Genomic DNA, 13,081 nt, shown 5'->3' on the forward strand with positions numbered 1-13,081 from the left:
CACAACATTCCACACTGTCTGTCTCACAACCTCGCCTCACCCCAACCTCCAACGACCCAGCCGGTTGGTCCGCGTCGTCGATGAAAGCGCCGCGAGTGAAGCGAGAAGCCATCATGTTAGCCAGAGGGCGGTAAATCTTGCCCGCTTTGGTGAACTCTTCGCGTTCTCGCTGTTGCTCCCACTCAGTCAGGTGACTGGCTGCTACCTCCTCGTACGCTTCTGGAAGTACAAGCAAAAGTTCAGTTATGCACCAACCCGCTCGTATCACCGCTATTTTGTTTGTATAAATAAATGACAGTCATTCATGCTATCACTGTGTAATGATTTTGTGTGTGGCTAATATGTAGCCGGCAAGTGAAATATCTGGTGGGATAGTGCCTTTCTTGAAGTTACTCGCTCAAGACGAAAGTTAAATTTTTGAGATTTTACCATCCCTGCCTACAGCTTCTAAACCCTCCCATTCTCTCGTCTGCTCTTGCTCTTTACCTCTGTCCACTCTCCTCCAAACCAAACTCTCTCACCAGAATTTTAAAAACACTCAGGAAAAGTTGCAAGCCTGTCTACTTGCATAATGCTCACCTTTCACGCCCTGTTTGACCAAGGCCAGGTATCGGTCAAAGCGCTCCTGCTTGGCTGGGTCTGTGCGGAAAGGCTGGACCCCGACGCTGCCAGAAAACAGCGGTGCCAATCCTGGCCGGTCTGCGCTCTGCTTGACATCTTTCTGCCCTGCCCCTGCTGCTTTGTTGGCCTCAGGTGCCGGTGATGGGTCGATGACAGCTGGTGTTGTGTCTGTCATGCCGACGTTGTTGTTTTCCACTGTTGTGCCAGCAGACTGGAATCGAGATGCCGCCATTTTGGCTGCTTCTTTCACAGCTTCCAGCTTCTGTTTGTCGCTTTTAGGGATGAGATCGAAGACCGAAGCTGAAACACAGCAGCAAATAAAATAAAACCTCTCTTTAAAGGATGATAAAGGTCACGTGTTCTTTTCAATGCTTGTTATTCTCAGGTGCAGTGAGATTGGTTCCGCAATACTCTCACGTACTCTTTTGCACTTGTGGTATGCATTGAGAGCGCATACGTCTGTTTGTTTCTCAGATCTTAAAATAGCGCTCTGCCTCGTTTGTTTACGATTCTCTCTTTTAAGACCTTTTTTTTCTGTGCTTCCCTTTAAAGAGATTGTTGTGTGTGTGCATATGATTGGTGGTCTTGAAACAAACCCATGCGCCAAACTCAAATGATGTGTACAACCAACTGTACACATTAATTTTTCTTTGTTAGAAATTACTAAAGTTTCCTGATAATTTCTTTTCAGCAGAGAGATACCTGCAGAAGCTGATTTTGTGCTTGCGTCCTGCTTTCAATCAGGTTTTACACGCTTTTGCACACACAAACACATATGCATGCAGATATAAGCATAGGTACAGACACGTGTACATATGCGAATACAGACAAGCACGCACGCACACACACACACACACACACCAGGCATGAGCAAGTTCCAGAATTTTCACCCGCCTTGTGGGCTAGGGAAATTCAAAATTGACTAGTCCACAAACAAATTCACTCGCCCACAAAAATGAGTTTCCAAAAAACAAAACGATTCCATCCATTCAAACGTGGTGAAAGGCGAGCAGGTCTTTGCAAGCGCCTGTACAGATCGCATCAGTTGTGCGACACGAGCACGCTGGTCTTGCGTTAGCTGGTGCATAGCGTGTCCCCCCTCGGTGTCTTCGACCTTTTTGTTTGAATTTACCCATTTGTTGGTGTTTTGTTGGTGAGACTTTGATGTTTCGTGTGCACGTATGGCCCCTTTCTCTCCTTCTCAGATGCGGCATGCTTTTCGCAAGCAGTACACAACATGACGTTTTTTCCCCGATCATAGTTTAGCCAGTCTCTCTGCTCACCAGTCAGATTTTGTATAGTCTGCCTGGAAGGAACGCTTCCTCTGTCCGGAGTCATACTTTTGTCAATCTCTGGGACTCCGTTCCCTCTGGTTTGGCTTTTTTTTCTTGGGGGGGGGAGGCTGGCAGTTGTCCAAGTATTTCTACATGTTTACAGCTTCAGATCTGCCAAGGCTTCTGAGACACACGTGGTGCGTCGACAATTCTGATTGGTTAAAATCGCGTCAACGAAAAGTCCTGATAACCCTGAAATCATACGGTCATTCTAATTGGTTCATGGTCACTAAAGAGAATTTCCCGATCAGCTGGAACTGGAGCTCCGATCACATCTAATTTTAGCAATCGTAGACGACAACGTGCTTCACAACAGACAATCGTCGCTCGGAAAATGATAATACCACAGACCCAAAATTTACACTCGCCAAGTGGGCGATCATTATAAGACTTTCTACTCGCCCACACTCATTTCTGGTCGCCTGTGGCGAGTGGGCGACCGATCTTGCTCATGCCTGCACACACAGACAACCAACCTGCAATAGGAGTTTCATCTAGCATCATCCCTCTCTCCACGGCATTTAGTTTCTGTTGACCAGGTCGCTGCCCTAAGGCTGCCGGCATTTCCCCCACTGCCTCCTGCGCCAACTGTTCTGCTGTCTTCTTGAACGTGTGGAAGGAGCGGAAGGTGGAGGGCAGGGTGGGGGGATGAAAGACTTTCTTCTTGGGTAGCGGTTTGTCCGACAGAGTGAATCCCTCCAACAGCTTGCCGACATAGCTCACAGGAACCTTGGGTTTGGCTGTGTGAAAACGTTTAAAACAAGTCTTAGTAAAGAAGATTAAGAGAAACAAACTACAAGAACTAACATGTCACTTGTCTGACGAGAAACAAGGTTTTCCTGCCATACAGGAGAAACTCATGCAATATTTGTAATGAAAGAAAGTTGTGGAATGCAATTCTAATAATCAGTACCAGTAAGAACCTGTTTGATACCAATTGTTTGATAACAATCATCTTTTATTCTATTCTGAAAGGTGATAGAAAGACAACAAAAACATAAAATACAAGAAAGAAGAAAACAAGCTACAAACAAGAGGCGAAGCCTTCAAGGCTCACGTAAGAAATCGACAAACAGTAACACAAACTCAATCACTTCGTCACACATACACACACACACACACACACAGTAAGCGGCATAGGTGACACTGTGCAAGAAAGCGAGACACTAGATCTAGATCTGAATGGCCGATTTCGAAGAAAAAACTAGTCTCGGCCCGCTCGGCAAAATAACAATGACCGAGACTTTCAGTAATTCCTTCGCGTGACGTCTAACCCTCTTACGTCATAATGTGACGTCTTCAAATGTTGTGACGTCTTCAAATGTTAAAGTTTCTACCACAGACATACATACATACATACGCACGCACGCACGCACGCACGCACGCACAGACAGACAAAAGTTAGCATCGCATAGGCTACACTTACGTGAGCCAAAAACAACAACAACAACAACAACACAACAACAAAAACAAAAACAAAGCAGCAAAAAACAGAAGACAAAATAAAACACCAGAAAGCAACAACAACGCCTTGAGTCGCCTTGTGGTGAGATATGTGCGCGTTATAAATTCTCGTATTATTATTATTATTAACACAAAACCCCTTGGCCGAGGTGCACAAGAAAGTTACCATCCGGGTGGGAGTCAGCCGCAGAGTTAGATCGGTTGAAATTGAGATTTGTTGTGATATCAGAGAATCAGACCCTGCGGTTAGTTCTCACCCGTTTGTGTTTCACCTATCTTCGCTTTGTGCCCCTCAGCCCTGGCCTCCACCAGTGCCCTGCCCCCTGAAGAAAAATGAAAACAGCCAACACAGACCTTGTTTTCCCTTGGCAGTGCGAGCACTGGGTGCTGTCCAGTGCCCTTCCCCCTGAAGAAAAATGAAAACAGCCAACACAGACCTTGTTTTCCCTTGGCAGTGCGAGCACTGGGTGCTGTCCAGTGCCCTTCCCCCTGAAGAAAAATGAAAAACAGCCAACACAGACCTTGTTTTCCCTTGGCAGTGCGAGCACTGGGTGCTGTCCAGTGCCCTTCCCCCTGAAGAAAAATGAAAACAGCCAACACAGACCTTGTTTTCCCTTGGCAGTGCGAGCACTGGGTGCTGTCCAGTGCCCTTCCCCCTGAAGAAAAATGAAAACAGCCAACACAGACCTTGTTTTCCCTTGGCAGTGCGAGCACTGGGTGCTGTCCAGTGCCCTTCCCCCTGAAGAAAAATGAAAACAGCCAACACAGACCTTGTTTTCCCTTGGCAGTGCGAGCACCGGGTGCTGTCCATCCAAACAGGTGCTGTGTGTCGTCCAGCTCCATGGTCTGGTCATAGTTACTCATGGCGTCCCCAGCATAGATGTCCGCATCCTCATCCTCCAATGCTCCCACGCCAAACGCCTGACCACAACCAGCTTTTACTGTCATTACAACTTCTTTTACTTCAACATTATAGCCTAGCGGCTCGAGTAAAAGCAACCCAAAAAGCAAACATTCTGAATTCAACAATTTTGCAGGTTAGTTTTATGAACTGAATACAGCAAAATTGTTTAGATGTGCCTCATTTCTTCATTTTGCTAGAATTCACTTTGACTGTCTTTCTCATCACAAACAGAGTACACACAGAGGAATTTGTTTTCAACACACTAAAACCACTAGGCTGTGAAAACAACAAACTATACAAAGTGGAAAAACAAAACTACATACCTGTCCTCGAATGCCTTTCTTGCCTTTAGACGACCTGACAGCTGGGGGTTCAAACAGGTTAACGTGAGTTCCAGGTAAAGCTGACCTTGGGTCAAGGCCATGGTAGCCAAGGCCATGCACATTGTCCTTGGAGGTCAGGCTGATTGGGGTCACGTCTTTGGGGGCAAAGGTTATGTTGTTGAGGTCAATGTCACTGTCTTCACTCTGTGGCAAAAAGAACTGCGTTTAAAAACTGATGGAGATGTGTGTCTGTCTGTGCAAGCTTGTGTGAATACAATCAAACAAACATCTGAGCGTGTACATGGTCACCATGTCTTTTCACCCATCAATCTAACCATGAGCGAATCCTCTACAGACTACCCATAGTGCTATCTTCTTCTTCTTTGTTCATGGGCTGAAACTCCCATGTTCACTCATGTTTTTGCACGGGTGGATTTTTACGTGTATGACTGTTTTTACCCCGCCATTCAGGCAGCATACGCCGATTTCGGGGGAAGCTTGCTGGGTATTTTTGTGTTTTTATAACCAACCGAACTCTGACATGGATTACAGGATCTTTTCCGTGCGCACTTGGTCTTGTGCTTGCGTGTACACCCGAAGGGGGATAAGGCACTAGCAGGCCTGCACATAAGTTGACCTGGGAGATCGGAAAAATCTCCACCCTTAACCAACCAGGCGGCCGCGGCTGGGATTTGAACTCACAATTAGGAGGCTGATGTCTTTACCACTAAGCCAGTCATATTGATATGGTCATTGCTGCTGGGAATCGGTCCACTGATCCAGTGAATTTCTGACATGCAGGTAGACTGAAGATGAGTGACCCATTGATTTGATTATGAATCAGTTAAACTACTTGTTCTTTACTCATTCTGGCTTAATCCATGTGCGCGTGTAAGGAAGTGTTATCATCACTCAGTGGCTTGCTAACTCTTACCTCACTGTCCTGGCCAGGTGGAGAAGGCAGGGAACAGCCGTACACCTTCACACCTGAAACACAGATCACTCTCTGTATCTGTTTGCAACAATTCTGCTGCTCTTACAGCTTTGGGTAACGCTCTTGTAATACATGTACTAATTCATTCCCTTGGCTTCCTGGCGAGTGGGCGTAAACTGATTTTATCAAGATAAGTTTTGTGTGAATATTTGTTTGTCTGTTCACTTAAAAGACCGTTGGGTCGAAATATCTGTGAATGTATTGTTTTGTCAATAACAAACGTTCCAACAACCTACCTTTCTTGTTTTTTGTATTATGAATTTTGGAACGTTGGCCAGTCTCTTTGTTTTTGGACTTGTAATACTGAATTTCCCCTTGACAGTGCAATGCATTGAATACTTTACAATACAACTTCAGTACTTTTTATATGACTAAGTGCCAAAAGGTGCTCACAGAACAGAAGACGACTTTGTTTTACAATAAAAATGTTTCTAAAAACGTGTGTCTGCTGAAAATTGGTGTGTGTGTGGATGAATGTGCGAAGAGATAGTGGACATAATTTCGTGTGCCTGACTTGAACGGTTTTGAAGTTATCTTTGTTTAAAGTCAAAAATAACGCCAAAACCGGCCATCTGAAAAAGGACATCGTGATACCTCGTGTTTTGAATATGCCACAGAAAAATAACAAGAAGCACAAATGAATTGCATTTAGTTTGATTGAATGCCTGAAACATCGCTTTACAGACGAGACCAAACGTCAAATCTAAATCTCGAGAGAATTTTTTTTTTTCGATAACCGAATTTTAAGGTGTCGCACGCAAGATGTGTCGTCATCACGGCATACATTTTTCAATCGCAGATATTTACTAAATTTCTTTTTCAAAAACTCTGGAATTGATGTCGACACGTCAAGCGATAACGGTGTATCAAACTGCTGTCTTTCAAGTAATCCAGCAAAGACTGCAGAACTTTTGAACAGCATTTTTGAAAACGATTTGAAAATTTCGTCATATCTTGCGTGCGACAAAATGTTCGGTAATTAACGGTTATTTTCTTTTAAAAACAAAATTTACATGTACAAAGATCTACTTCATCTACGGAACCACGTGACACATTCTGTGTTCAAAATTTGTGAAGAAATCACGAACCACGAATGCGCTATCAAGTGTTGAAATTATGTCGTCAACATCTTTTCAGATCTTGCGTGCGACACCATCTTGCATTCAACATAAAATGTCACTACCTTATCGAGTTTAATGGGTAAAACTAACTATTTGTTGTCTTAGTTTAATCTTCTTAATTAAAAGCGTAATAAAACCGAACTTCCAAGATGAATTTTAATTGAGATTAGCGAAAGAGCGGGCACGCAAGTCGACCTTAAAGTAAAAGAATGATAACACGAGCGTTTGTCGTGTTGTCTTGCGTGCAACACATTGTCCAAAAAGGAAAATGTATATTTTTCTCAGACGTTTTTTAAGTTGAAACCTTGAAACTTCACACACATTTGGGGTTTAATCGCCCCCATGCATGGTAAAAGTCTTGTTGACCCTTGTCAGATTTCAAGGTCACGGCTGGGTCACATGTGGTTCAGAAAACGGATGAAACATATTTTTTCAGAGATTTTTGAAGCTAGAACCTTCAAACTTCAAACAACGCTTTTGCTTAATGATTGTTCAACATGGAGAATTCAAGGTTGATCCTTGAGAAATGTGAAGGTCATAGCAGGGTCTCGCGTGGGTAAAAAAAAAAAGGAAATTGTATTGAACTTCAATTTATATAAAACCAAAGTCTGGTTGATCTGTTTTAAGATTTAAGGTCAAATCTGTTATTTAAGGTCAAATCAAATAGAAATTTGTTGATGCTTAAATCTTTGAAACTTCCAACAGGTTTGAGGTTTGACAACTTCTGGACTTTGAAATCTGGTATGGTTGATCCTGGTAATATTAATTAGTCAAAACATCAAGATCAGCAATTATAAAATAAGCACTTTCACCAATGTCAAGTGAGCAATAGCAGCAAACGTGAGTCTTATAAAGATTATCACTTTTTGTGTGACCTCAACTTGACCCCTCTGAATGCTCTCAATCATGGAAATTGACCACACTTTGATTATAACCAAACAACATCAAAACTTTGGAATGTGTGAAGTTTCAAAGGTGTTGCTTAAAAGGCGTTCGTGAAAATGACAATTGTATGTGTCTGACTTCAATGCGACCCCGCTGCGACCTTGACGTTTGATTTTATCAACCAGACTTTCATCATGTGTGAATGACTTCAAACACTATAAAACTAGTTGAAGAAATTGACAATTTTTCAAAGTTTAAGCCAGATGGCACTGCTGTGACCTTGAAATTTGACAAACATTAACCAGGCGGTCACCTTTTTTAGAAAATATCCTTAAAGGATCTTTAACCTTACTGTGACCTTGGAATTTGATGAGGTTTAATTTAACTTGCGTAGTGTGCCAAGTTTCAAGGCCCTAGCTTCAAAAACATATGAGAAAACCTCATTGAAAAATGTATATGTTTGACCTCAAAGCGACCCTGCTGTGACCTTGACTTTTTCAACCAGACTTTAATCGTGTGTGAACATTATACACTAGAACTGTGTGTATTTTCAAAGCTCGTGCTATAAACGCGCTGAATAAATTGAAAATATTCCACATTTGGACCAGATGTGACCCCGCTGTGACCTTGAACTTTGACAAAGATTAACCAGCAGGTCACTTTTAATGAGGTTTTATAAAAATGCTGAAAGTATGTGAAGTATGTAAAGTCTAACTGATCTAGTATTAAAACATGTAAGACGTGAAAACAACAATTTTCCAGTTTGCAAAGGAAATTTAACCTCGCTGTGACCTTGAAATTCAATGTTGTTTAATGTGATGTGCACCATACCTGGAGGTCATTATACTTTGGTTGTGTGCCAAGTTTCAAAGCTCTAGCTTTAAAAACGTGCGAGATAACCTTAATGCTATGACTCAGTGCCGTTTTGAATGATATAACGAACAAAATTATCGTTATTTGTAAAATCATTTGGGTAAATTTATCTTTTCTTTTCGTAATTGGGTTCCAGCATCTGTTGTCTTAACACAAATCACAATATCAGTCGTGTTTGTCAACTTTTATTTTTTAGCCCCTTTGTCCGCTTTTCGTGCGCACCTTTTGGCACTTAGTCATATTTAGTCAAGTTTTGACTAAATATTTTATCATCGAGGGGGAATCGAAACGAGGGTCGTGGTGTATGTGCGTGTGTCTGTCTGTGTGTGTGTGTAGAGCGATTCAGACTAAACTACTGGACCGATCTTTATGAAATTTGACATGAGAGTTCCTGGGTATGAAATCCCCATACATTTTTTTCATTTTTTTGATAAATGTCTTTGATGACGTCATATCCGGCTTTTCGTGAAAGTTGAGGCGGCACTGTCACGCCCTCATTTTTCAACCAAATTGGTTGAAATTTTGGTCAAGTAATCTTCGACGAAGCCCGGACTTCGGTATTGCATTTCAGCTTGGTGGCTTAAAAATTAATTAATGACTTTGGTCATTAAAAATCTGAAAATTGTAAAAAAAAAAATAATTTATAAAACGATCCAAATTTACGTTCATCTTATTCTCCATCATTTTCTGATTCCAAAAACATATAAATATGTTATATTTGGATTAAAAACAAGCTCTGAAAATTAAATATATAAAAATTATTATCAAAATTAAATTGTCGAAATCAATTTAAAAACACTTTCATCTTATTCCTTGTTGGTTCCTGATTCCAAAAACATATAGATATGATATGTTTGGATTAAAAACACGCTCAGAAAGTTAAAACAAAGAGAGGTACAGAAAAGCGTGCTATCCTTCTTAGTGCAACTACTACCCCGCTCTTCTTGTCAATTTCACTGCCTTTGCCATGAGCGGTGGACTGACGATGCTACGAGTATACGGTCTTGCTGAAAAATGGCATTGCGTTCAGTTTCATTCTGTGAGTTCGACAGCTACTTGACTAAATATTGTATTTTCGCCTTACGCGACTTGTTTCAAGTTGTGTGCGCACATGTGTGTGTTGTTTTCTTTTTTTAGTAAGTCAACCCTTCGTCACCTAACAAAGACCACTAAAAGTTATCATTAACATGACAATTTCCAAGCATTATGCTGCAGACTGAATTACCATGAAGACAGTGTATGGATCACACTTCCTTAGGTTGATCAAATTTGCTTGTGTAGTAGATTTAGCTAAAATAATCAAAACTATGCCTAAAACATTACACTGAATGATTCTCACTACCGTATTTTCCGGGTTACAAGGCGCTACAGCGCATAAGGCGCACCCCCTTCTTTAAAAAAAAAATTGTAATCCAGTCACCCATTGGGCGCAGGGGGCCGATAGGGCGCACCAAAATTGAAACAGTTGGGGGCTCGTCCGGGATCCTAGCACCTGTTGCTAGAAATTTCAGTCACCTCAACTTAGGCAAAGTCCTTTGTCCTTTTCCCTCAGCAAGTTTGATCGCTTTCAACTTGTATTCTGCATCGTAAGCAAGTCGCTTCGTCTTCGGCATGGTTGCTGTGTGACTGTGTGAGGGTGTGTCATGAAATCAAACTGCCGAGAAATGTGACGATCAGTGTGAGTTGTGTAAACAAGTGCTCACGGAATTTAAAAAGACGACTACCGGTATTCGAGATGGAGGTGAGTTCTTGTCACGTTTTGTTCCCCATGATTTTTTCCCAATATTTTTTTTTTGTATTTCATACACGGATTAGGCGCTTCGTTATGCAAGGCGCAAGGGTCAAACTCGAGGAAAAAAAGTCGCACCTTATGACCCGGAAAATACGGTACTTCAATTAAGCTGAGACGATGGTACGTGTTGTTTTACACCCTCATGGTGAACCCATTAGGGGCATGCTCCCTGGTGTTACTCCCACTTAAGATAAAATAGTTAATTAACAAGAGGCGAAGCCTTCAAGGCTCACGTAAGAAATCGACAAACAGTAACACAAACTCAATCACTCCGTCACACATACACTGTGACACACACAGTAAGCATAGGTCACAATGGGTAATCGTCTTCTCCGAATCGGCGAACAGCAGCTCGGTGATAATGTATCTATACCACAATCCTTCACGCGATCTGACCTAACCTTGACCCCTGACCTGGTCTACATACCGCACACGACACAAACCAGTCACCTGTTTTTACCCCCCCAAAACCCCCCACCACCCGTTTTCTTTGGATACACACTTTAACTACATACGTGCCGACGAAATGTTGATCATTGCTTCAATATTTTGAAGCTGTTGCTTGGATAATAACCAGGTAAAATTAGTATTTCGGTGTTTAGTCAAATGTTAAAGTTTCTATCACACACACACATACACACGCACAGACAGACAAAGTTTAGCATCGCATAGGCTACACTTACGTGAGCCAAAAATATATATAAATAAAATAAAACAGACAGAATCAGCGCCTTCTTAAATTAAGTCATTGACAATTGAAGAATGAATTGCCAGGTCTGGTAGCCCTGTGCTGCACAACACAATGGAAGAGCTCACCCACCTGTCTGTTCCTTCTTCTTCTTTCTTTTCTTCTTGACCCTGGGCCCCAGGCCCTGCCCCTCCTTCCACCCCATCTTCCTCAACAGCTTGATGCCAACCGGCAACCTGTAAAACACCACCATACAAGTCATACACTCTTCTACAGGGGATCGAACCTCCCTTTTGAGACCCCCCCAATTAAAGATTTCCTTCATCTTTTCTAAGACCTTCCTTTCTCAGATGTTCTGTTCATAGCCTCTGTAAATTGACGTCCATTTTAAGACTCCCTCCCATTTAAGACCTTTTGTTCCCCAGGTTGTTGAAGGTCTTAAAAGGGGTTCCACTGTACTCTTAACTACTTCACTGTCCACAACATAGTGCTATGTGCTGAGGTGATGGAGTAACGTGTTTTGTGGAAGCTGTCGGTTTATAAACTAAGTGTTTTCTGCAGGAAATAGAATCCAGAGTTACTTTGTAGTCTGTGACAAAATAACGTAGGACTAGTAGATCAGTGCTGATTTTGAACCAGTCTGGCGCCTTCATCAGAGTCTCTTCCTCAAAATAATACACAACAAAGTGTCAGCTGACCTTTAAAAACAGAACAGGTGTAATAACTAACGTCAGCTGAGAAAACTGCTGGCTACAATGCCTCCCCATTTAACTTGACACAACCAAGAGAGTGCAAGATGAAGAAAGCAGAGAAGTGCACAACAACCTGTCAGGCACAATGAGGTCGGTCAGGGCGCCAGTGGCAGGTAGAATGGAGTCGCGTGTGGACATCACTGCGTCCGCCCGACGCTTCCGACTCTGCTCTTCTGAAGAGAAGACGCCTGATGTTGCCACATGGCGAGGGGCTATCCCATGTTCCCCCAAATCCTGCAAGAAAATAATGAAAATAATACAGTTGAACCTGCCGTGACGACCACCTTTTGATAATGACCACGTGCCCCAGGGATCTCCGACTAAAATGTGTCCTATATAATTCACCTTTCCATAACGACCACCTGTCTCTGAGGACCACTTTTTGTTGGTCCATTGGGTGGTCACAACAGACAAGTTTCACTGTAAACACCTTTTTTGTGTATATAGTGCAAGTCCCCTTAAATGATTCAAGGCTCTAAACAAAGACAAATGGAATATTCTGTGCACTCTTTGCAGCACTTATTTTCAGAACACAATGAGCTGAAAGTAATTCAGTACGTTTCAGGTAGGTGTGTCCTTTAACAAAGAGTTTTTGGGATTGACATTAACGAACATTTATCTCAAGCTCTGTGTTTTTATTCTTTATTGGAGTAGATTTTAAACACAAATGACAAATAACTACATTACCAACCACAACAATAATAAAAATAAAAGCAACAATTAAAACTTTATGGATGAAAGTCGCTTGCTCATTTCAATGCTTGTTAATTATTCTCTCAAGTACCAGGTTCCCAACAACTCTCACTTACACTTCTTGTTGTTTTTATTCGAAGCGCTTACATCCCTTTGTATCTTAGAAATTGAAAACTTACCCTAAAATGAAAGAGATCAGAAAAATTCATCCTCAACTTGCAAATGTAACAACGAGCACCTGGACAACAAAGGGAACAATAGCGAACCATCACAACAATAACGCGTAAGGCGAAATAACAACATTTAGTCAAGCTGTCGAACTCACAGAATGAAACTGAACGCACTGCTTTTTTCACCAAGACCACATACTCGTAGTTTCGTCAGTCCACCGCTCAAGGCAAAGGCAGTGAAATCGACAAGCCATGCAGAATAGTGCGGTAGTGGTCGCGCTGAGCAGGATAACACGCTTTTCTGTATGTCTATTCTTTTTAGCTTACTGAGTTTGTTTTTAATCCAAACATATCCTATCTATATGTTTTTGGAATCAGGGACAGACAAGGAATAAGATGAAATTGTTTTTAAATCAATTTCGGAAAATTAATTTTAATCATAATTTTCATATTTTTAATTTTCAGAG

General features: G+C 41.9%; 1 protein-coding gene across 2 annotated transcripts in view; it reads right to left on the minus strand.

Moving 5' to 3' along the window:
• Window positions 1–13,081, minus strand: part of LOC138972135 (G patch domain-containing protein 1-like) — a 34,279-nt gene that overhangs the window by 16,920 nt on the left and 4,278 nt on the right. For both annotated transcript variants that reach the window (XM_070344912.1, XM_070344911.1), the window contains exons 4-11: window positions 11,825–11,985; window positions 11,132–11,235; window positions 5,581–5,633; window positions 4,647–4,850; window positions 4,190–4,340; window positions 2,432–2,695; window positions 580–921; window positions 41–219 (exon numbers count right to left, since the gene is read on the minus strand). In XM_070344912.1, the coding sequence (XP_070201013.1) occupies window positions 41–219; window positions 580–921; window positions 2,432–2,695; window positions 4,190–4,340; window positions 4,647–4,850; window positions 5,581–5,633; window positions 11,132–11,235; window positions 11,825–11,985 (1,458 nt within the window). The remainder of the gene's footprint in view (window positions 1–40; window positions 220–579; window positions 922–2,431; window positions 2,696–4,189; window positions 4,341–4,646; window positions 4,851–5,580; window positions 5,634–11,131; window positions 11,236–11,824; window positions 11,986–13,081) is intronic.

The sequence above is a fragment of the Littorina saxatilis genome, linkage group LG1 (assembly GCF_037325665.1).
Source record: "Littorina saxatilis isolate snail1 linkage group LG1, US_GU_Lsax_2.0, whole genome shotgun sequence".
NCBI classification, from domain to species: domain Eukaryota; kingdom Metazoa; phylum Mollusca; class Gastropoda; order Littorinimorpha; family Littorinidae; genus Littorina; species Littorina saxatilis.